Source organism: Phycodurus eques, chromosome 18, assembly GCF_024500275.1.
Source record: "Phycodurus eques isolate BA_2022a chromosome 18, UOR_Pequ_1.1, whole genome shotgun sequence".
NCBI lineage: Eukaryota > Metazoa > Chordata > Actinopteri > Syngnathiformes > Syngnathidae > Phycodurus > Phycodurus eques.
This window is the reverse complement of record NC_084542.1, coordinates 13,735,450-13,760,324: the sequence shown is the minus strand read 5'-3', so window position 1 is coordinate 13,760,324 and position 24,875 is coordinate 13,735,450. Positions and strand designations below refer to the sequence as shown.

Below are 24,875 nucleotides of genomic sequence, written 5' to 3'. Positions count from 1 at the left end.
ACAACAGTAGTAAATTAGTTCTGAATAAAAATCAAAACAATCTAGTGTGTCTCAACAAATTAGCTTCCCCCCCCCCCCCCCCCCCCAACATTTCAAAAATGTCCACTGAAGAATGTGAAGTAATTAAGTGCACTGCCATTGTTTAAAATGTTTCTTTGTTGTTGAATGTTTTAAGGGGGGTGTAACAGAGCACTTACACAGATTTTTCAGTTTGGCACAGAGGCATTACCAAATGAAATGTTTTAGGTAAAGGAAAGCGAGTGTAACTGCCTCGCCCTCTGGCCAAACATAAAGTCCGTAAGCAAACACAATGCAGCTCAGACGCTGGCTAGTGGGCGTCACCACTAGCAAAATACTTTTGGCAGTATGTCAAACTTGCCGACTGAATACAAACGGCCTCTACCGAGCTTTTCAGATGGACCCAATCCACCAACAAATTCCATTGTGTGTTTTATAGCATAATAATTTAAACTGTTGAAGCTATAACTTTTTCACTGAACAGTGATCATTCAATGCCTGTTTTATGATGGTTGGAATGAGCCATTTGTAGGTCCATTGTTTCTTATGAATATTTTTTTTGTTCCCAATTTCAAGCAAATCAGAGGTCTACCAGCATCCAAAAGGCTCCACTGTACGAGCCTTTTGTTGTTTATACAAGCTGTAAATGTATACACACACATTGTTGACACGACACAATCCCTTTTGAATGTTGTTAAGTGTCATCCGTATTGTTGCCGGAGGAAGAGCGAGTCATGGTTTTTGTTTAAACGTGTCCGCTTTTTAACGATCCATGAAAGCAGGTGTAACTTGATGTCAGTTTGGATTTGAATCTGAAAATGGACCAATACGGAGGGATTGTTTGGCCCGTTCAAACACACGCACACGATTCACACAGGTCCGTCAGGTGGCATGGTAGAACCGGTCCTGACATGGGACCGTTGGCATTGTGGCGACGTCATCTGCTGACTGATGGACAAGAAGTAATTGTTCCACCTTTGTGTACAAAGATGGGATGTGTCACACAGTGTTGAGTGACACTCACGGGCCACTTTATTAGGTCAGTAAAAGCTCCAATACAGTAACGTCTGCCTTTTTTGTTTGTTTTTTTCTTTACATTTTGGGCTATTAGTAGCCGGTGTTTCCCACTTGATGTTATTGTGGGGTAAGCGGTGGCTCATTTGCATCAGATAGTACAACCCCCTCAAAATGGAGAGCGGGTGAAAAGTGTGCTGTCATTTTTTTTTTTTATCATTGATGGAAAAACATGTCCGAGGCATGTTTTAAGACAACTGGGAACTGTTTTAAAATACAAAATTGCAGAATGTCTCCTTTAAATTAACACCGGGGTCCTCAATGTAGGACGGAGTTCTGTTCCTACAGAAGCGACATCACCCAAATGTTTTACAAAGTCTGAATGCACCGAGTCTATCGCTAAACTAAGCTCATGCAGTAGTAAAGTCCTAATTACAGTCAATATTTGTATGGTAAACAGCATGTCATAGCAAGTGCCAGATGCTATGAAATACACTATATGATTATGATGCACTGCTAAATGTGCAACATTTTCTGTTAGCAGTATAAGGAACACAACCCTTGATAGACTTGCAAAACATATACGGTGAACCCGTTTATCGTGATTTGCGAGGGATATGTTCCAGACGGCGAAAATATTTGAGGGAGCCTAATTAAAACTCCTTAAACACATTTAATATTATTAAAACACAGTTTAACTTTTTATTTTTATTTTTTAAATATTCCTCACAATGTATTCTCAGTCGCTCCCATAGTTTTCCAAATAAGATGCAAAGCATGCCTACTTCAAGCTGTTGGCATGCCCAGTTAGTTTATTGTTAAACTCACATGGGAAGAGAATCAAACATTGTATATTTAAACACCAGAATGTTCAACCAAACCATATAATTGTGTCTAATGAAAGTCCGCTAGCGCAATGCTAATATAGTAATGTGAAACGCCATAGACGGGCTAACAGAAATGACCATAGAAGCTAAGTCATTTTAACACCCATGGAGCAACAACACATACAAATAGAGCAGACAACAATAGTCAGACCTATATTCTATCTGCTCTGTGGATACAACAACTATTACTGGAGTTTAGTTTAGCTGCTGCCTTTTCTATTACGCTGCATGTCTACCAGCAGACCTCAGTGGTAATACACTGAAGGCACACTACTCTAAATTATATTGTAAAAACCTATAAACTATCGCTTAAAAATTTACGATACAGCGAGGGGTGACCCACGATATTGCAGGGGGAAAATTTTTTGCATGATCATTTCGAAATGCAGCTTTGGCCAACAAGTGGAATAAGGCGCCGACCAGCTGGGGGTGGGGCTAGACGAGGGGGATTGCCGCTCCCCTCGCAGTGTCACCTGCGAGACGTGAGGAAAGCGAAACGCTACCCGTCAGACCAGCTGGCAGCAGATCAGATGCAAGAAGACTAACCGGTTCCGCTGGTCGTTGGTGGAGGAGGGACACAGTGGAGCCCTTACGACCAAAAAAATTGTCTAAATACAGTTGTTCATGAGCTATAAAGTTATAATACATAGCTTAGCCCTTGCGTGCTGCTTTGTCTCACCTCGAGCTTTTAGAAAGCTGGTGATGTCACATCTTCCATCATGCCTGAACACAGTCAGGCGCCAGATAACGCAAGCTTCCTACGCATGTTCCTGCTGTATTTCAGATGATGATGATGATGATGATGATGAAAAGCCATGTCCCATTTGTATGACACCAATAAGGTGTGCCTTAGCAGTATCAATTAAAATGACTCAGAAAGGTTGAGTCATACATCGTTGTTTTAAACTCATACCAATCGATGGACATTCTAACATCACGCAGTCATATCTCAGAAAAGTACACTTAATGGCTTCTTCACAGGGGGAATGCTGGGATACGACATTGTTTAGTTACATAAAATCCATTATGTTGTATGCCTAATAATTAATTTTTTTTATATAAACGTCACACCTAACCATTTCACCTCCAGCATAATGTATCGTCAAGTTTATTCAAATGCTGCACTGTTCTGTGAAACATAAGTGCTGATTTATGTATTTATTACTTCCCTAAGGGAATTGCTGCACTTTTTACACCTCATGTAATACTCACTAAGTATTTTACATATTAGCACACTTTTTGACGAGGCTATCACAGTGCAGTCTATTCTTATTTTCATTGCAAATCAGTCAATAGTAGATAATGGTCTGTATCAGTTAAGCATTTTTGACACCAGTCACAGGTTCAGGTACACCTGCATCTAGTATATGATAGAAAAATGTATCAAAAGGTCATCATAGCATATTATAGCAATCCATGGATGAGTTTTTGTCAAAAAAAAATTGTATTATTATTGTGGTTGTAGTTGACAGGGCACAGCTCCCAGTTGGATGCAATGCAGCCTAAAAGCTAAAAACATGGCATCATCCAGATCGGTATCGATACCGCTCCCCACTCATCCAAACATGGACACACTTGTGAGGATGACACAAACTGGCTGAATGACATGATTTACTGTGTTGTGAGTAAAGCGGACGACGCAGCAACAGTCACTCGACACGAGCGCAAGTCCAGACACCTCATTTACTTGGAACCCGTCACATGGCATCGGCTGCTTATGTTGACTGGCTGATGTAGTTCACGTCGTGTAACATCCACGATGATAGTCTTCATGGACGATTACCCCCCCACCCCCACCCACACCCACCCTCCCCCGCTGATGCCACCACTGTGAGAACACCTCACGCCCTTGATTCCCAGACGTGGACACGCCTCAATCAACCTTTTGCCATCTGGAAAAACAAAACATAACTGTCACAAATCACCACTGAATCATGAGTATTATCAGGAATCATCTTTATTGACCAAGTATGGTAAAACAAGAAAAATTCTCTGGTAGTTGGAGTCACTCTTGTACTTTTGCAAAAAAGATCACAATAATAATATATGCATTTTGGACATATACACAAATGTACAAAGTATATACTGTGCGTATATATATGAGAGAGAGAGAGCAATATAACTGGTGCAATAGTGCAGTATTACTGATTGGCCTCTGAGGTCTATAGTGCCTCAAGGTTCCAATCTTGGGCCTCTTTTATTTTCCTAATATCTTCATCATCTTGGGGCAGTGCTCCAAAAACATGGCATCTCATTTCATTTTTATGGAGATGATACGCAAGTTAGTCAGTAAGAAAGTGCATACAGGTAAATTGATTACAAAAATTACGTTGTGGGAATTCAGTCATACAGTAGTGAACATAATCATTGTGGGGCTGGCTATGTAACGTGTAATTGACTTTTCTGTTGCTCGGATTAATAGGACAGGCGTGCTCTTTTGACGGTGAAATGGATAGCACGCTTTAGAGGCTGACGTTAGCTCGCAGGCGAGCCATTATGCTTGGCCAAATTACTTAAAGACAACCCGGGCAACTGTATAGACATCCTGTGAGAAAATATATTCCACAAACCGGACGATGTAGGATTGGTTCCAAGTCTGTCTCTTTAGAAGTGGCGACTATGATTGCGATCTTCTCTGTACAACTTGTACAAATTACGATATCCACTCGATTTATCCTCCTCACCCACAGGTTATGATTGATTAATTAGGATGTCAGAACATTTTGATTATTAATGTGCTAAAATGGAATACAACGGTTTCATCTTTGATTCAAAACACGCTGCTTGTATTGCGTCTTACAAAAATCTAATCGGTTCTTTGTGTTTATTGTAGCTTGAGAAGAGACGCTCCTTTGCTTGTTAATCCACAACCTTTGTGTATCTCACACTTGATAATGTAAATCAATCCCAGCACGTCAGCTCCTGCTTCTCAACCAATATATTTTCGGCAAGTCTTTCTTTTGTTCAAAATGAGCCATTCGGGACTTTTTTTTATTTTTTTTTATATACATTCAGAGCAAAGGTGTTAAGGTCGCTGTCCTTGATCACTGTATTCTCTACTCTCCAAAGTAATAGAGTCGTTAATCTCCAAGAGAATGGCTGATGTTTCCTGCAAGCGTGTTGATAACATCTTTTCAAGTGGCTAAAACATTACTTAAGACATGTATGTATAAATATATATGGCAATATGTACATGCTGATGTTAGATGGCTGAACTGTGAAATTTCTTTTCATTTGGGGTGTGGGCCAATGCTTCCATTGTGACTCAAATGGCAACACAAAATCTATTTCATTAACTAAAAGTGAAACAAATGTGTAGTGACATTTGTGCTCGATTAACGTTCCCCCCCCCCCCCCCCCCTTTTTTTTTTTTTTTTTTTAGCTAACTGGGTACTTGCTGGTTTTAGGAAAATAACAGAATGCGGAATAAACCGATGGGACTCGTTGGGGCATTCTTGGTTGTAGTGTAACTGAAATAAATTGCACTTTTAAAAGTGGTAAAAAATGTGTAGATACATTTGTAGTTTTCTTTTTTAGCTGTCCATTTGTCAGATAGCAGGGTACTTCCTGGTCCATAGACAATGATGTAAGATGGCTCAACTATAACTCAACTATCAAAAAGAGAAAAATATATTCTGCGAATAAAAAGAAAAGTTAAAATTGCGTAGTAACATGTTTGTGTTTGTTTAGCTTTCCAGTTGTTAGCTAGCAGGATACTTCCTGGTTCATGGACAATGACGTTAAGAGTAAATGGATAAGACAGTAGCATCATACAGTATTTGTTTGTTTGTCCGTCAATTTGTTAGTGTAGTAGGCAACTTCCTGGTTCATCAAGACTATGGCACACGGCGGAAAAGACAGACGGGACTTTTGGCATGACAGACAAACTCTACCAACTAACTAACTTGTCTTTGAGCACTGTCATTTTACCGCAAATACTGGTCCAGTAAACAACATAGACCAATATGATTTAATCATCATGCCTAAGGTTGGTTCTTATAATGTAGCTGGTAGAAAACAACAGAAATGAGGTTTCAATACTGAGAATTGAAATTTGCTGGCGTGTTTCGGTCAAAGGAGGCTGCGAACTTTGATGCAGTCATTGACTGTCCTCCTTCGTTTACCTCTTTGATGGCTGCAGGTGAAGTATAAGCTTGTCATAGATGACGTTCAGTTAGCAATGGTGCCTTTGAATGGCTCAGTTGTACTTCACACCTCCAAATAAAAGACGTGCATTACTCAATTGTGAGTGACTCGGATGACAAAGGGGAAAGTTTATATATAAAAAAAAAAAAAAAAGGTTGCTGCCTTCGGGTGCTTCTCAGCGACTGAACACCGAAACTGACAGTTTGCTTTTGAGAAATTATGGGAACACCAACATACCTGCAAAACAAAAGCCGGAAAGGAATAAAATGAGAAGTCATTAAACAATAGAAGTAACAGTGGCTCCATCATATCATTTATGTATATACAAGGTGGGCCCAAAGTAGGTGAAACTTATAGATGATAGGAAGGAAGGATGGTATAAGGGGAAGGAAAGAAGCAAGGGAGAATGGAAGGAAGAATGCTGTGAAAGGAAGGAAAGATGGAAGAAGGGACACAGTTAGGAAGGAAGGAACGAAGAAACGAAAGCAAAGATGCAAAGAAAAATGGAAAGAACGAGGGAAGGAAAGAAGGATACTGTACGTCATCAAAAGACGACAAACCTCACAATTGTTTGCAAAAACAGACACGCCACAAAAGCAACGGCGGATGAAGGAGAAGAAAACAGGCAATGGTGAAAAGAATATGCTACAAACTGATAAATATAAGAAAATGTTGTCTCTGGTTGCACAAAATCCTTGAAATTGCCATAAATGGTTGGTGCACCTGCTGATTTCCAGGGACGTCTGCCAAGCTTTTGACTTAAGTGAAACTGGCCAACCGCCAGAGGGAAACTCGGTGAACTGCTCCTGACGCAAACCCTGGAAAACGCTGGGTAAAGAACCAGCCCCTTGTGAGTGAAATCGATGACTAAGCCATGAGAACGAGAGAGAGTTGAGCTGGGTCTCTGAGAACCTAAAACTGGTCCGACAACAACAAGGCCCTTGCACAAGGTCGCTTGCACAAACACATCATTCAGAAGGTGACACTTGTCCTCTTTTGATGTTTGGCAAAGCATCTGTGTTTTGCACGGAAAACTGTAAAATGGCTTTAGTGGGGGAAAAAAAAGCCTCATAAATAATAAGAAGTGCATTTGTGGAGAGGAGTCTGATGGCTGGTCTTGACCCTCCGAGGTTCAGCACAGCGCTGACCCTCACGTAAACCCTGACCATCCCTCACATAATCCACCTTATCATTAGCAGCTTCCACACTTCAAAGTGTCCTCTGGGCAAAACGTTCCATGTGGAGAACAGTTCTTGTCAAGTCCAAAATGATCAACTGGACAGATAAGTTATGGAAGCATGTTTGCTAACATAAACGGGTCTTCAAAATGAGCTGTTGAACAGTGGTGTGAATAACAAATGCATCACGAAAAAATGAATAACGATCATGGTTTGGTCCATACCTTGCTTTTAAGGTCATGGTCTGGTTCGAATTGGGTACAGGAAGGCAACAAATATCAAACATAACTGTGCTTGTCTTTTGGTTCAACAGGAGCAGATATAAACATACTAGAAATTCAACTGCTAGCTGTAAATTCTCCCAATGGATTAACCATTCCCAAATAAACACAAGAATGTATGCAATCATATTAAAAAAAACATTTGAAAATATAAAACAGCTTAAATGTTTTCTTTTTAGGAAAGTGCAACATTAATATTTGTCTAAACCAGTTTACACTGAAAATAAAACAATTTGAATGGAGATGAAGGGTCGAAATAAGTAAAAACGTCTGCGAGTGCTTCTCTTTGAATCTCATTTCGGGGCTTATGTAGTAGCAGTCGTTCAAAGACAGGAGCTGCCTCGTAACCGAGTGATGGATGCTCGGCTCTAATGACGAACAGACCGCTGACGTATTGTTGTTTTTTCTCTCCCCTCGGTTGACCTGTTCACAGCAAATGTTCTGGAGAGCTGTCAGGTCCAATATGTTTTATTGACCTGTCTCTGTCCCAGTGACCTTTCCATGACTGCTAGAGCCGGAATCCAATGGAAAACACGTCTCCGAGCGGATTTGTTTTTTAAAATGAGCGAGTTAAAGGTCCAACGACTGAGAACTGTGTAGTACTCAATTGTGGAGCTATAGCAGTCAACTGTTTTTCACCATTTCAGTTTTCCAAATCTTTTGGGTGTGTGACACACTTTGGAGTCCGTTGTCAGTCATCTGGCGAAATTGAGACGTTAGCTAGCTAGCTATGCCTACAGCCCCCCAAAATGCATCTTCCCTTCACATAGTCCACTGGTGTGGCCGCTTTAGAGAGCCTCATTGTCGCGGCATGGAAAAGACCTATGACGACCTGGTGGGATATGTTCCAATCACCAGAAGTTGATTTTTGCAGCTCAAACATGTAGTTATGGGTAGACATAAGAAAAAAGCTAGACGCGGTAGCATCCATTTTTCCAGGTCGTAGATATTGTATTTGATTGACAGTTGATCTGGGGCGGGGTTTCAGCACTTTCAGTGGACACGCCCGCAGCGTTCGAGAGCGGAGAAAGTGGCTTGATTTTTCACAATTTTTTAGGCCTGTTGGCTGTTTTTTTTTTTTTAATTATTAGAATTTGGCAGGGTTGGAATTTATCCCCGCGATAAACCCGGGGTTCACTGCACTGGAATAAAAATAATAATAATTAAAAAAAAAGTACTTGCCTCCATACTTTTTAATCATTTGTGGGCGAAACCTCCCATATTTTATTCTAATGACTTTTCCCGTCACACCTTTCCAGCCTCACAAACACACAGAATCTCTCACTGTGGATTTTCGTCAATCACCGCGGCTTGTGGATGCTTCTCCAGCTCATTTTGAGACTTTTCTAAGTGACACAATCGATAACAAAAAGCTGTCCCAGCATGGTTTGGTCACGCATTAGAAAGGCTCACGCCCTCACCAGGGCCCAACTGGAGGGCCCAGGTTAATTATCACATGCTTGGGGGGTGGGAGACAGCGCAGGAAAGCCTACGGAGATTATGCGGACTCCCTATGGAGAGCAGAACTCACTCCCTCAGTTCCTGTGGTCCCCCCCCCCCACCCCTTCAAAAAGAAAAAGTTTTCCCTGGATGTAAAGCAGCTTCTCTTATCAGATGGTTGTGAATTGTTCAGTCTAAAAATATGCATTACACAGAGGCTGTAATTTGCACTTCATTTATTTGCGTCACGTCGCTCCGACATGTAAATAAAAAGACACACAGGTTAGAGGAGAGCGAGGCACACTAGCATGTAAGTGATACAAAAAAAAGTTTGCATAGAAAATCCACTTTTGTGTCAACAATTGTTTGAACAAACAGAATACATTCAGGCCACTTCCACAAGAAGCATAATAAACATCCAGTTCTGATCAATGATATATACACGTAAGGTTATTATACTAAAGAGCTAAATATGACTTATTTTTGTATTTGGGGCATGCGAGTCTGTGCCCCACCTGTTCCACTAGATGGCACTGGCTCCGTATTGATTCATTTCATTTATTTTGTGGAGCTAATTAATTGCATACCAAAACAATTTATTTTTGTAGTACAAGGGGGTTTATCAGTTTGCGAAGGTGCCGATATATTATGTTTCACATGGTGCACAATGAAGCGGTTTGTGTAGTTTTATATTTATGGCCTAGATTTTTTTAAAATACAAATATTGGAATTATGACTCTACTACTGTGTTAGTGATAGATTTTGTGGCAGTGTGTTGGTAAATGGAAAAAGACAAAAAACGTGTCTGACAACCCTGATCTAGAGGATCTAGGCTGATTGTCATCGGGAGGGCTGAAAGTCAAAGCTGACTGCCCTCCTGTAACCGCTTTCCTGTTCTTCAAACTAGCAATGCAGTACATGCGTTCCTTTTTGCAACATTGCAAAAAGTAACCGTCATGTAATTAAGGCACAAAAACCAGTCAGGGCAGCGTCCATTAGCACTCAGGCAAGAATGTAGCACTTCTCCTTATGCACCGCAACCCGACGCGGTGGGTAATGCGTTCAAAACAAAAACAGGAGAGCAGCGCTTTTTGATGCTCGTGTGCTGAAACTGGGCTTCACGCCCTCTTCTGTCGCACCACACATACACACGAGCATGTAAATGTCATTTGCATCTTGTCCCTGTTCAACACAATGACCGAACATCGGTACATTTACATGGGGTGCATGGAAATCATAAGGGATTCGCGGTTTAAGACGGTAGCCGAGATACGAGGTTTCAAATGTCATGCGATGAACGAGTTTGCTTGGTAGCGTACGAATATGTGGTCATGCAAGAAGGCACGCTGAGTTCCTGCCATACTTAATGTTTTTCATTGGACTTCATTGGGGCTGGGAGTGTTTTTTTTTTTGGTTTTTTTTTCACGTAAATATTTACTGTAATTCTAACTTCTGTGTTAATGATAGACTATGGCACGTTCCAACTTACGAACAAATTCAGGCTAGCCGTAGTAACGAAACTCTGTCATAAACTGAGGACTCCCTGTACTACCAAAAAAGATCACATTTCAAACTTCGCATGATCCTAGAAGTTTTTTCATGCATATATCTACTTTAATTATGACTTTACTACTGCACTAGCATACGTCAGTGTACGCTTAGACCTTTCTGACTTGCGTACAAATTTGTGTTACCTCGCTAACGTAGGAATACAACTTCGTTGTTCACGGTTAGTCCATCTGAAACCACACTTAGTTAAGATGTAAACACCTACAACGAATACCGATGGAAAGCCGTTTGAGCATTTATTCAATATCACTCATATGCTCTTTGTCCTCACTAGTAAGATGATTCAATATTTGAAATAGAGTACGAGTAAACTGACTGTCTTATGTTTTTCCACAATTTTATGACATTTTTGCATGCTAGTAGGACATGTTGCTAGTGAGACAAAACTGTGCACTAGTTGACATCGGTGCCCTACTAGTACCTGGTTTCTGACTAAAGAGGAAGATTTATAATGTGACTACATACTATCTTACAAGTGAGGACAGCGAGCGTACTAGTACATGGATCTTAAAGATGGATATCCAGGATATTGAATAAATGCTCTAACAACGTTCCATACTGCGTTTTCAGGGCTTTTGCGATAGTATCAATTTGCAGCTAGGTAACTTATTTACCCATTTGCCAATGTAACAGATTACCCAGACGAACTACTGGCAGCGTAGTGGTTCACGTAGCTGCGTATTCTGACCTAGAGTGTTCGTAAACAAGACTACAGTCCTCGATGGGACTCCAAAACCTTCTCCTGATTCTATTTCCTGAAAGTCACTTCCACACAGAATCTTTCACAGACCAAAGCTGCGCATAAATTAAGAATTTGTGTCCACAACCCAGAGGGTCGACAGTCCCGGTCAGCTCAGACAAAGCAGAAGAACTTCTTCCAGCTGCATCTGGAGAAGGCCTTGGTGCGCCTGTCCGACGACCGCCTTTTCTTGGCCTGCCGCGCCTTGTTCTTGATGGCGGCAAAGATGGCGGCGTCGAACGCTTCCTTCAGGTTCTTCTGCGTGAGCGATGAGCACTCCACGTAATCCGCCGCCCGGATCTTGTCCGCCAAGCCTCGCGCCCGCGAGCTGGCCACTGGCTTGACGCTGTTGCGATCCAAGCCGATGAGCACGTTGACGTCCAGCAGGAGGTCCGACTGCGTGCCCACCAGGACGATCGGAGAGGTGGAGTTGCAGGCGCGGATCTCGGGCACCCACTTCTTGGTGATGTTGTGGAAGGAGGTGGGGTTGACCATGCTGAAGCACAGCAGGAAGACGTCCGTGTGTGAGTAAGGTAGGGACCGAAACTTATCAAACTCCTCCTGAAAGGCACCCAGGATGTGAGTCAGTGGCACTGTCATCAAACATCAACAACAAAAGATGACCAACAGCAGGGGTTCTCAAAATGTTTGGGTCCAGGGACTTCTTACAGAGGAGGTTTTATGACAAGAACCCCCTTATAATCCCTTATAAACCAAATTCAACATTACTACCATGTACTGTGCACAGTGAACCCCCGTTTCCATTTATCGCATAGGATACGTTCCAAACACCACGCAAGTGGTGAAAGTCCACAGGAAGGCGTGTAGGGCTGGAGCAGCTCAGCGAGGTAAGGCGGGGGAGGGCTTTTAGAAATTTGAAGACAAGTAGAATCTTAAAGTGGATTCTAAAGTGCACAGGCAGCCAGTGGAGGGAGGCCAGAAGAGGAATGCTCCCTCTTACGTGTTCCAGTTAAGAGGCGAGCAACAGCATTTTGTCAGATGTATGTAATATCATATCCGAGCTTATCATTCCGTAATTAATTCACTGCCAGGCATCCATGTTAACATGGATATTTGAATTCGACAGCCGTCAATGGCAGTGAATGAGTTAATTGGTTTAGTAGGTTTGTTTTATTGTTATGCAGTTCCCCAAATTTAGTTATGCACTTTAAAAAAAAAAAAAATGATACGACTTAATTTTATGACTAATTTGTGCACAGACCCCAGTTTGAGAACCACTGCAGCTTAAAAATGTGCAAAAGTCATCAGCCGCCACCGCTGTAGCTGTTGTTGTCACGCAAAGGGGAAATTGTTAGCAGCAAAGTGCGACGTGATGAGTCCAAGATTGTCACGAGAGATACACACCCCAGGAAATGAAGTGAACAATATCGATATAAATTCATAGTACCAGGTACTATAAAGGTATGAACAAGGTATCATATTCACCATTTATGTACTAATAACTATCATAATAATCTGAATATTGACTACTGATAAATCCCGTAAGGACATTTATTAATTTTTTGAGACAAACAAAGAACATTATTTTATGAAAAAATATTGAAGTAACATTTTGTCTTCGTCTTACCTGTCCTGCAGTGTCCACCAGCTGAACTCTGACTGGGGATCCATCCACTTGGACCTGACCTGTTGGAAACAAATGACGTCATTTACAATTATGCAGAATATGAAACCAGTAAATGAAAATAATTGTTTTTCCTTGAAGGATGTTACATGTGCCTGTGAAAATAAGAACAAATGTCTTGTGTGATGATTATTTTATTATTATTATTCCTCAATAGAAACATTTCTTGGTCGACTTTAACAGACTCACAAAAAAATAAATAATTTTTTGTAGAACAAAAAAAAGGTGTTACTCGCTAACATTTTGTTACTTATTAATTGATTAATTATGACCAATACTAAAAAATAAATGTTGATTTTGTATTCTTAAATTACATTTACATTGCACATCAAGGATACAAAAGTTTATTTTTTTATTGATCAAAGTACTTTTATCATTTTATTTGTTCCATCCACAGCTCTCATGTAACATGTTCCATTACTGTTTGACATATTTTATATTGCTTGTTTAAATGCATTTAAAAAGTATAATTAATTCACATTATACTGTATTTTTGTTTTTCTTCATTAAATACATAGCAAAAAATAAAATCAATTTATGGTATGCGGAAAAAAATCATGACAAAAAAGTAGTTATACACACTAGTTCCCACATGAGTGAGTTCATTTGAATAAAGAAAACGATCTTACCGGAGAAGACGTCAAAGCCGGTCTGCTTGTAGTCCACCGGGTATCCGTTGGAGGTGTAGCTGACGATCATGCTGGTCTTGCCCACGGCGCCGTCGCCCACCAACATGCAGCTGATGACGCCCGGCTCCAGCTCGTCATCCCGGGTCAGCCCGTAAGCAGAGGGCACGCGGGACTCGTGGTCAAAGTATTCCTCCATGTGAGGTGGCATGTCGGGCTGCGGACTCGTTGCTTTCTCACCTCCCGGTCGCGACTCTTACCATCGGGTGTCTTTGCCGGCTTCTGCGGTCCGACGAGATAGGGACGGGCGTTTTTTTGTTTTGTTTTTAAATATTAAAGTAAGCTCAGACAGCTTGTAATTTGAATAACCACGCCCACCGAGTAAAACGCGGAAACTGGTTCGTCGGTCGTTTCGACAGCGACCCCCAATGTCGGGAAGGAGCACTGCGTCAACTATAATCACATGAAGGCTGTCACCTGACACGCTCCTCTTTTACGTCGCTGTCTAGTCAGCTTCGAAATTAGCTATTATACGGCGAGTTAATGTTTCAATATCTTATTCTATTAATGTTACACGTCTACTAATGAAACTAGGAAGTGCCTCGGTGAGTCCTTTTTATGGGAGCTAGCTGCTGGCTAGCTATGGAGCTACTCCTCATTCATACCGCTGTCGAAGCGAACTATTTTCGAAAATACGACTGTTTAATGTAAAATTATTCTATCTCACTAGGGTCTGAAATATGCTAATGTTATGCTTGAAAATAGACGAAAGAAGAAAGACTCGGTGAGTCCGTTTAAGGCAGCTAGCTGCCTGCTAACTAGGGGGTTAGTTGCATAGTCATGTTGTAGTCGTTGAGCTTTATCCTTCACTGACTTGATTTGGAATAGAGTTTCGCATAAATATGGCTTCAATACTGGACGAGTACGAGGACTCGCAAAACAGCAGGCAAAGCGCGTCGCAGCACAGCCGCCTGGCGAGCGCCAACATCGGGATAACGCACTCGGGTAAGCCGGGGAAGCAACCGGGAGTGATTCGAAGGTGTCGAGTCCGTGGTAATGCTGTTTGATCAATCCAATGTCTCCCCCTCCACCCAAGGCTTCGTCAATGTGCGACTCGAGGAGGAAAAGCCCATTTTCAACAAGCAGAGGATCGATTTTACGCCGCCCGAGAGGATCAATCATCTGGCTGTCTGCAACAATCAGCTATGCATGAGTCTGGGGAAGGACACCCTGCTGAGGCAAATTGCAATCATAAACAGCCACTGTAAATGCTCTGCTAGAGAGTGCATTGCCTTCTGATTAGATTAGCTGAAAAGTCAGACAAGCTGTGATGAGTCCAGTGATAGATGTTTATTGGGGTCTTTACAGAGGAGTTGTTGGGAGATGAAAGAGGCTGATAGAAATGTTTGCATGTTTCTTTTGGGTCTTTGCAGAATTGATTTGGCTAAACCTGATCAGCCCAATCAGATTGAGCTTGGAAGGAAAGACGATAGTAAAGTGTACAAACTCTTCCTTGATCCCACGGGTAAGGAAATCACTTGACCACCCCCATAAAATGGTGTACTTTTCATCGTATAGCCAGTATACTGGCTTTCTTTCTTTAGGGCAGGTTAGCGTACTTGTGTGGCCTTCCAACACCGGATGTACATGTACACAAGTTTTAAGACCTTTCATTAACTGAGACCAGCAGGGAAAAAAATACATATTTTAAGTTGAAACGTTTCAAGAATAAAACTGTAATATTAAGAGAATCAAGCTAGATTTTTGAAGTATGGCTGTTCCACATAAAAGCAACTGTTTGAGGCTATATTAATTGGGTAATATAAGTTTTTGCTAAAAACATTTCTGGTTCATGATCAGATCAACTCAAGAAATTATGCGATGTAATCTGCCAGAAGTATGTTTTTCTCTTAGTTTTTTTTATTCTCCTATCTTTTTTTGGTTGTAAAATTACCCTATTTCTAAGATTCTTGTTCTTTGAGTTTGTAAAAGTACAACTGATTTCTTATAATACCATTCTTGTAATAATGCAACCTTGTATCACAGAAAAAAATCATTTTTTCTAAAATTAATTTTTGGCTTAGAAAATTCTGGTTGATGATTGAATAATCCCACAAAAATATGCAATTTAGTCTTTTAAAAGTGTGACTTTTTTCTTGCAGTATTCAGATTTTATTCTCTGAAAATAAAAATAAAAATCTCATACAGTTACACTTTTTTGAGTTTCTCGTTCTTTGAGTTGGTAAAAGTACATTTCTCTATTATTGTAAAATTGAGATTTTGTCCCTCAAACCTTTCAGATTTCTCTTAAAATTACAACTTTTTTCTTAAAAGAAAAAAAGGTGTTCTGACCCTTGTAGTATTTAAGAAATTACAACTTTAATTGAGAAAAGGTACAAGAAAAATCTCATAAAATTACATCTTTTTATTGTAAAATTCCAACTGTATTCTTTATTTTATTCTTGCAACATTGCAATATTTTTCTCATCATAAAGTTTTGCTAATTTCTGGTACAATTGAGACTTTTGGTGTACAATTTTATTCATGATTTTTTTTTCCTTCATGATGAGGTTAATATTGTCGTTTTCTCCTGCTACCCCCCCCAGTGTGGCCCTGCTACTCCTTTGTAGTATATTTACATAAACGTTTGAAACAATAAATTTAAAGTGACTAAGTATTAAATAAAGGTTTACACTCATAGGTAGAAATGAATACCAATATTAACATACTGTGGACTATGGGGAAGGAAATGAGCAAACTTTCTCTGTCTCTTTTCAGGCTCTCACTTGCTAATCAGCATGAGCACCAGTGAGTGTTTGTACCTGAACAGGAACACGCAGAAGGTGCGCAGTCTGTCTCGCTGGCGGGGCCACCTAGTGGAGAGCGTGGGCTGGAACAAGCTGCTATGCAACGAGACCAGCACGGGACCCATCCTGGTCGGCACTGGCCAAGGCATCATCTTCGAGGCCGAGATCTCCGCCACCGAGGGGAGCCTCTTCAACACCAACCCGGACCAGTACTTCAGACAAGTGCGTCTCCATGAGTGTGTTTGCGCTACATACTGTACATAATAGATTGTTGTAAATAAATACAGTAAACTCTCTTATATTGCGAGGGATACATTCCAGAGCCACCCGCGACAGGTGAAACGCAATGATATATAGAGACCATATCAGAAACATTTGTAATCTAGGTTTAACCCTCCCTCATGCTTTAAACACATTTAAACTTTTTAAAACACAGGATTAAAGTAATGCCTAGCGCCTTTTCTCACTCGTATTCACAGTTCTCCAAATAAGAGGCAAAGCATGCTTGCTTCAAGCTGGTTCTTTGACTTTCTGAATTTACTGTAAAACTGACACACAAAGTGAAAATAAATGTTTTTATTTGAACACCGATATGTTAAATTAAACCATATAATTTTGTCTATTGAAAGACGGATAGTTTAATGCTAACATCTAATGTGAAACCCTACAGACAAGCTAACGGAAATTAGCACAGGTTTTACGGGAATTATAAAAACTACTACTTTAAGGCGTATGGATTAGCAACACATACAAACAAAGCATACAACATTACTCACAGGCATAGATTATCTCCGCTCTGTTGGAACAACAAATATTCAAATGGCAAAATATAGAACTGTATTACGTACACTGAACACACCACACGTTCTGTTGGATTCATTTGGATTTTTATGGAAAGGAATTGAAGAAAAAAACAAAAACCTTAGGGTTATATCTGGCTCCGCAAACCCTAACAAAATAACTTTTTGTGATCGTTCAGGTCAGAGGTAGTCCATCACTTTCCTGACACCTGGAAGTATCCTGACGCCTGTTGTTTACAAAGATTATGAAATGGTCGATGGCAGGGGTTGACCGTAATATTCTTCCAGGTCCACTCTCTGGAGGAAGACGGAAGGCCGGCGCCGGTGTGCTGCCTAGAGGTGGAGCGTGGCCTGGAAAACAAGTACTTCATCATCGCCACCACCCGCAAGCGACTCTTCCAGTTTGTGGGCAAGGTGGCCGAGGGCACGGAGCAGCAGGGCTTCAGCTCCATCTTCACGCAGAACCAGGACCTGCTTCCTAGCTTTCAGGAGTTCCCAGCCAACATGGGCTACAGCGAGATCACCTTCTACACGTCCAAGCTCCGTACCTCTCCCAAGGCTTTTGCCTGGATGATGGGCAACGGGGTGCTCTACGGGCAGCTGGACTACGTCAGGCCTGACTCCCTGCTGAGCGATGTGCAGGTAATATTTACAGCCATCTCTCACAGTTTGAACCTCTCAATGCATAGTGCCTCAAAGGACTCTGCATGTGTATTTTGTGTTGTTTTCTTTGGCTTCAAAAGAATGTGAGATGAGAAAGAAGGTGCAATGGTATGTGACGTAAGCAGACTCGCACTGAAGCAGTAAGACTATAAAAAAAATTGTCATTGAAGTTAAGTTTTGGTTTTACCTCTACTTATTTTCAGTTGTTACTTCAAATTGCATTTTTTTTTTTACAATGGCTAGTGTTTCACGATAGCGTTTTTTTTTTTTTTTTTTTTTAACAGTACACTTACTTACTCTAATGCCCTCGCATGTGGGAAAGGAGAGCCACAATGCTCTTCTCAACCAGTTTGATTTAAAACCACAATTTGTGTTGTTTTTACACTAGTTTTATTCTAAACTGTGCAACGTTTTTTAAAGTCTTCTTTTTTTTTTAATTAACAAAATTTTGGCAGCTTTTCTGGTCTTTATGGATGTCCTCTATGTTTGTATATGAAATACATGGCCCAATCGTCAGTACAACCTTAGATGTTGCACTATATTAGCTCATTCATAAAAGACTACTACTTTCATGTTGTGTCCATCAGGTGTGGGAGTACACGGCCGACATCGATTTGTCGTTCAACAAGCCCATCTCCATCGTGCTGACCCAGTTCCACTTCCTGCTGTTGCTGCACGACCGGGTCAAGACGATCTGCACGCTGAACGGCCAGGTGGTTTACGAAGACGTCTTCCCGGACAAGTTCGGCCCCCTCAAGAGGATGATCAAGGACCCGTCGGGCGGCCTGGTGTGGATCTACACGGAGCGGGCCGTGTTCCGCTACCACATTCAGCGCGAGTCCCGCGACGTGTGGCAGATGTACATGAGCATGAACAAGTTCGACCTGGCCAAGGAGTACTGCCGCGAGCGTCCAGAGTGCATGGACATGGTCCTGGCCAAGGAGGCCGAGCACTGCTTCCAGAACAAGCGCTACCTGGAGAGCGCCAAGTGCTACGCCCTGACTCAGAACTACTTCGAGGAGATCGCTCTCAAGTTCATCGAGGCCAAGCAAGAAGACGCCCTGAAGGAGTTCTTGCTGAAGAAGCTGTACAATCTGAAGCCGAGCGAGAGGACGCAAATCACCTTGCTCGTCACCTGGCTAGCCGAGCTCTACTTGAACCGACTGGGAAAGCTGGAGGACAAGGACGACAGCAAGGCGGGCGCCCACTTCCGGGACACCCGCGACGAGTTCCGCAACTTCCTGAACACCTCCAAGCACCGCGAGTGCCTCTACAACAACCGCAGCACCATCTACGACCTTCTGGCCAGTCACGGCAACGTGGACGACATGGTGTACTTCTCAGTAGTCATGCAGGACTACGAGAGGGTGGTGTCGCACTACTGCCAGCACGACGACTATTGCGCCGCCCTAGACGTGCTCTCCAAGCACTGCGACGAGAAGCTTTTCTACAAGTTCTCCCCGGTGCTCATGCAGCACATCCCTGTGAGGGTGGTGGACGCTTGGATCCAAATGGGCAAGCGCCTGGACCCCAAGAAGCTCATCCCGGCGCTGATGAACTACAGCCACATGGGAAGCAGCCAGCAGATCAATGAGACTGTGCGCTACATGGAGTTCTGCGTGCACGAACTGCGCGTCACTGAGGAGGCCATCCACAACTACCTGCTGTCGCTATACGCCAAGTACAAGCCCGACTCGCTGCTGCTCTACCTGCAGGAGGCGGGCACGTATGCCTCGGAGATCCACTACGACCTGAAGTACGCGCTCAGGCTGTGCGCCGAACACGGCTACCTGCGCGCCTGTGTGCTGGTGTACAGGATTATGGAACTGTACGAGGAGGCGGTGGATCTCGCCTTGCAAGTAAGTCAAGTCAGTACAGTGTACCGTTTAAGATATTTGGCGTTCACACAGTACGTCACTTACATTTGTGCTGCCTTAGTGAAATATTTTTGGGGGGATGACGAAGTTATGACATAATCTTTTTCTCATCAATTCAACAGGATTCAAAATATACTTAATTTGACCTGATCTCATTGTTATAACTTGATTCCTTTGTTGAACAACTCTAGAGTTCCATAAGCAATGTTGTTGGCGTCCATGAAATTTGTAGTATTTTATCAACATGAAAAAAAATATATATATTTTTTGTTTTTACGTACTACATCACATAACACCTTTCCCACAGGTGGATGTGGATTTGGCTAAGAGTTGCGCAGACCTGCCCGAGGATGACGAGGAGCTGCGGAAGAAGCTGTGGTTGAAGATCGCCCGCCATGTGGTGCAGGAGGAGAAGGACGTGAAGAAGGCCATGAACTGCTTGTCCAGCTGCGACCTGCTCAAGATCGAGGACATCCTGCCTTTCTTTCCCGACTTTGTCACCATCGACCACTTTAAGGTTGGTTTCCACCATGAATGTTTTTGTGCCATTTTAGAGTAAAGTGTTGTCCATCTGCACCCCGGCTATATTACGTTCTTTTCAAGCGATCGTGTTCATGTTTTTTGTTGTTGTTGTTTTTTTGTTTTTTTTTTACAGCATAGAGTGGTGCTTTAAGATACAAGTGACCTTACTTATGAGTTGTTCAAGATACGAGCTGTTGTTTGGACAATTTATTTTGGGGGAGGGGGGCTTTCACTTGTGAGCAAAGATTTGAGATACAAGCACTGCAATGAACTCAACTCACTTCACAACAAGTAATACTTTTGCAGGTGGTGGATATTTCTTCAAAAATAGAGGCTTGAAGCTGTTTATTGCCACTTTCAGTTTGTCTACGGTCAAACTTAACGTAAAACAATGAATTTAAAAACATACTTGAAACAACCACATAGCTTTGCCTTAGGAAAGTGTTGAGCTAAAGAATAGCGATGGTGTTGCGGTTCAGCAACAAACATTAACACAAAGGGTCGAGCAACACATGAAGACAAGTAATATGTCAATACTCAGGCATATATTCGTTATCCTCTAAAAAGAATAACTAATATAACAGTGGTTTACTGAGGCGTGACCGTCTCCATGTATATCTGTGTGGCTGTATTATACTGCCCCCAGGTGGGTAAGGTGCGCACACCGAAAGGAGCAACACATTTCCCATTAAATTCTAGCAAATTATGTTTAATTCTTTACATTCTAATTAATTAATTACTGTATTGGTCTCAAAAATTCAACTCCTACAACTCCTGTATATTCTTTTTTGTGATATTTTGTGTTTGGTGATGCACCATAAGATTTTTTATTTTTTTTGTCTTTATATAAAATGTGTGCCTTGCCGCGATACAGTTTTGGAAACACTGCTTTAAAATGTTAGCTTACCTCATGGTCTGTTTGAGGCTTTCAGGAGGCCATCTGCAGCTCCCTGGAGGAGTACAACAAGCACATCGAGGAGCTGAAGCAGGAAATGGAGGAGGCCACCGAGAGCGCCAAACGCATCCGAGAGGATATCCAGGAAATGCGGAACAAGTACGGCGTGCTGGACTCCCAGGACAAGTGTTCGGCCTGTGACTTTCCGCTGCTCAACAGGCCTTTTTATTTGTTCTTGTGTGGACACATGTTCCACTCCGACTGCCTCTTGCAGGTATGCTGCACAACATACGATCAGGAGGAGCATTTATTCGGATGATATATTTTGACATTTTCCACCCTATAGGAAGTGACTCCGCACCTGTCTGCCTACAAGCAGAGTCGCCTGGACGAGCTGCAGAAGAAGCTCTCGGCCTCCGCGCAGGCGTCCAAGTCGCGACACCGGCCTCCACCCAACGAGGAGGGCGACGCGGCCAACCTCGGCAAGGGTGCCGCCAGTCACGAGCAGATGAAATCTGATCTGGATGACATAGTCGCGTCAGAGTGTGTGTACTGCGGTGAGCTGATGATCAGGTCCGTGGATAAGCCCTTCATCGATCCACTGAAGTTTGAGGAGGATAAATCTAGCTGGTTGTGAAAGTGACAGACTTGGGTTGGATTTAGCAGATTGAGACATTTGCCCGGTTGCCTGTTAGTTCCTGATCCCGTGACCACTACTGAGAATAGTGTCATCTTTTTCTTTTGGAAGCCAATTTAGAATATTTGTTCACTTCTGAATGACATGTAAAGTCATGCTACAGTGCCCAACACATTCACACATCTCAATGAAAAGTTCCAAATTTTGAAGTAAATATGCATTATTGCCATATTATGTTCTTTTGTACATAGCCTGCACTTAAATGTCTAATGGTTAATATTTACTGTTCCATTTCTGTCTTAACAAAACGATGGAAGAAGAATAAACCACATTAAATGAATACTTTGTCAGTGGCTCTTGGCTTGTCCTTCATTTTCATAACATTTTTTGTTTAAATAATAAATGAGCATGCAAAAATATAGAAGTAAAAACGTGTGTATAAAATGAAAAATTTTATGTGCAAAATTGAGGTATGAAGTACTGAAAACAAATGTATATTATCAAAATGTCTACAAGTTGATAAAACAATGAGGTAAAAGGTAGCTTGTCGTGATTTTATTTTTTATATTAAATATTACATGATTGTAGAAAAGTATGTTGTAATAACTCATTAATAAATATTTAAAAAAAAATTAAATCTATTGAGCCATACTAATTGTGTGTCAAGTCATTGTAAAACTAATTGTTGCATTATATACCAAATATATAATGATTGTGATATTAAATTATGTTTATCTAATTATTATTTCACATTACTAAAACAATTTCGCCACACTTACGCGTCTTCTTGTTTTACGTTTATGACATCATGTTTTATAATTACGTAACGGATTCCTTTGTACTCGGCCATACCAAATACGGAGTTCCCTCATGATGACGTAGAACGTAGCTCGGTAACATTCGCAGAGGGCAGACGCTACTAATCAACATCAGAAAGTCATCTACGTGCGCGCGGTACATTCGATTAACCGTCGCTACACCATAAAATCCACCCCCTGATGCTTGCTGACTTATTTATATGCGTTGTGTGATGTAAATGTGAGCGTACCGCCGTCGGAGACGCCAAAAAGCGAGCGCCCGTCGCTCGGCGCTCGATTCAAAAGCCTGCTCCTTGCTTGTGCCTCCATGGCGTCGTGTCTCTGTGCTCTCTCAGTAACAGAAAGTGGCCGCCTCTCCGCCGCCGCTGCAGACTCAAAGCTCACAGACTCGCTCGGCGCCTTTAACCGCCATTTTGGAGTCAGGGAACCGAGAGTCGGCAGCAGCGACGAGAGACACGCGAAAGGGGCCACACGGGGGGGCCGAGGTGAGAGACTCCGCGGTTGGCAGAGCAATGGTGGGGGGAACATGGCCGGGAGGGAGAAAAGAATTAAAAAAGCACGGGGAGAGTACACACGACCAAGGCTTGAGCTTCCCCCTGCAAGGACACTCGAGGCGCGGTCGGGCCGCTTGAGGCCTTGCCGCCTCCCCCGACCAGCGGGCGAGACAAAGTCATTAAAGCAGTATCTTAATATATCGTTAAAACAGAGGAGGTGGTGGCCTGAGAGACACAGGGCGGGGGTGTTCACTTCGTATTAATGTTACGTGAAGACTGTCAAAAATACCGTTAGCATCCGAGAAGCTAATGCTAACACGGCGCTAAGTTATCAAGCAGACCGGCCCAAAGTCCAATTCTGATACGATATTACACCCTGTAAGCCGGGCGGATAGCAGCGCCTCTCAATTTATGTTGATGTGATGCGATGCGGCTAAGTGTTAGCAGTTGAGCCTCGTTAGCTTTTTTCTTTTTTTTTTTTTGCTACATCTCAAGCTAACCATTCAGCACACAGTTCAACGGTCAAGGTTAGCCACTCTGCTAGCATAAGCTAACTAGGAGAGCTAACCTCAGATGAAGGATGACAACTGATCAATGTGATTTTTAGGACACTTTGTTGATTTTTAGTGCAATTTATGACTTTTATTTCAATTCAGCAGTTAGTTAAATTGTGTGTGTAGTGTTTCTCAAATCAGGGCAACACAGGAAAAAGTGGTTAGCACGTCTGCCTCACAGTTGTGAGGTTCGGGGTTCAAGTGTCAGCCCCTCCTGTGTTAAATTAGCTTCTTCTCCCAGTGCCTGCGTGGGGTTTCTCCTCCCACATATTCATGGTAATTTTCCATAGGCTGGAATGTTTGTCTAAATGTGCCTTATGATTGGCTGGCGACCAGTCCAGGGTGTACCCCACCAAGTCAGCTCGGAGCGACTGAAACTCACCCGACCCTAATGAGGATACGTGCTATGGGAAATTGAGAGATGGATTGATCTTCTTTACATGGCGGCATGGTGGTGACCTAGTGGTGAGCATGTCTGCTTTGCAATCAGGAGATCCAAGTTCAAATCTGTGGGACGTGGGTTTTCCTCCATGTATAGTCCGGCTTTCTCCCACATTCCAAAAATGCATATTGGGTTCATTAAAGACTTTAAAATTGTGCATACGTGTGAATGTGACTGTTTGTTTGTCTGTATGTGCTGTGCAATTGCGTGGTGACCAGTTTGTCTGTATGTGCTGTGCAATTGCGTGGTGACCAGTCGTGGGTGCATCGCACCTCTCACCCAAAGTCAACTGGAATGGACTAAAGAAAATGGATTGATGGTTCTCAACAGTTGTTAGCCTGAGACCTGCATTTTCGTACTGTCACCAAGTTGTGACCCATGTTTGTATTAAGAACAACAACAAAAAATGTTCAAAAATACCATTTTAAAACAAAAAACATACCTGGCTTCATGTCAATCATATTTTTTCATGACGTATACTTGCATGTTTAAAGTGTATTTCACGGAACACAGCATAACTGCATGAAGAAAAATAAAGTAAAATGTGTGATTGCTTGGGCTCTATCTGAGGAGTGGCTGGGAGAGGCTGTTTCAATTCAGTAAGTTTGATGTGCTGCCAATAGCATATCGCTAGCAAGGGGCCAAGCTGCACTGCGTTTGTTAATATAGCTATAGTTAAATATTTCACTGTACAAGAGGTCCTTGGTCGTTTGCCACTCAGACTTAGCTTGGAAACAAAGATGAGGCGGAGTTCAAGTTCATTGTTTTTCTCAAAAAGCAATGGCAATCTAGCGCAAATGAAAACAAATACCATCTTGAGAAG

The 24,875-nt window shown here is 42.1% G+C and overlaps 3 protein-coding genes across 8 annotated transcripts in view; 2 read left to right on the top strand and 1 right to left on the bottom strand.

Annotated features, from left to right (window-relative positions):
• Positions 1 to 10,350: 10,350 nt before the first annotated feature.
• Positions 10,351 to 13,842, bottom strand: rhov (ras homolog family member V). Its single transcript, XM_061704911.1, has 3 exons — positions 13,547 to 13,842; positions 12,861 to 12,919; positions 10,351 to 11,833 (listed from the first exon to the last, which is right to left on the bottom strand). The coding sequence occupies exons 1-3, from the start codon at positions 13,752 to 13,754 to the stop codon at positions 11,387 to 11,389; spliced, it is 714 nt and encodes a 237-aa protein (XP_061560895.1). The 5' UTR covers positions 13,755 to 13,842; the 3' UTR covers positions 10,351 to 11,386.
• Positions 13,843 to 13,954: 112 nt separating this feature from the next.
• On the top strand, positions 13,955 to 22,288 carry vps18 (VPS18 core subunit of CORVET and HOPS complexes). Of its 2 annotated transcripts, XM_061704882.1 has the most exons (10): positions 13,955 to 14,148; positions 14,274 to 14,548; positions 14,640 to 14,781; positions 14,977 to 15,068; positions 16,322 to 16,572; positions 17,439 to 17,792; positions 18,401 to 19,672; positions 19,998 to 20,207; positions 21,145 to 21,381; positions 21,454 to 22,288. In XM_061704882.1, exons 2-10 carry the CDS (start codon positions 14,446 to 14,448, stop codon positions 21,742 to 21,744), a joined length of 2,952 nt encoding a protein of 983 aa, XP_061560866.1. In that variant the 5' UTR covers positions 13,955 to 14,148; positions 14,274 to 14,445; the 3' UTR covers positions 21,745 to 22,288. The 2 variants fall into 2 exon arrangements, with proteins under 2 accessions (XP_061560866.1, XP_061560865.1); XM_061704881.1 differs by having other exon boundaries at positions 13,955 to 14,548.
• Positions 22,289 to 22,884: 596 nt separating this feature from the next.
• Positions 22,885 to 24,875, top strand: part of ino80 (INO80 complex ATPase subunit) — a 33,063-nt gene continuing 31,072 nt past the window's right edge. For 2 of the 5 annotated variants that reach the window (XM_061704796.1, XM_061704791.1), the window contains exon 1: positions 22,885 to 23,047. The gene's annotated coding sequence lies outside the window, so the exon portion shown is untranslated. Of the gene's footprint in view, positions 23,048 to 23,900; positions 24,076 to 24,875 lie in introns of all 5 variants that reach the window. The other 3 variants (XM_061704794.1, XM_061704792.1, XM_061704793.1) reach the window with 3 other exon arrangements.

Coding starts and splice junctions, on each gene's coding strand:
- rhov (XM_061704911.1), bottom strand. CDS start 13,754: ATGCCACCTCACATGGAGGAATACTTTGACCACGAGTCCCGCGTGCCC. Junction 12,920..13,546: donor CGGCTTTGACGTCTTCTCCG/GTAAGATCGTTT, acceptor TGTTTCCAACAG/GTCAGGTCCAAGTGGATGGA. Junction 11,834..12,860: donor TGGTGGACACTGCAGGACAG/GTAAGACGAAGA, acceptor GGTGCCTTTCAG/GAGGAGTTTGATAAGTTTCG.
- vps18 (XM_061704882.1), top strand. CDS start 14,446: ATGGCTTCAATACTGGACGAGTACGAGGACTCGCAAAACAGCAGGCAA. Junction 14,782..14,976: donor GGGAAGGACACCCTGCTGAG/GCAAATTGCAAT, acceptor GGGTCTTTGCAG/AATTGATTTGGCTAAACCTG. Junction 20,208..21,144: donor TCACCATCGACCACTTTAAG/GTTGGTTTCCAC, acceptor TGAGGCTTTCAG/GAGGCCATCTGCAGCTCCCT.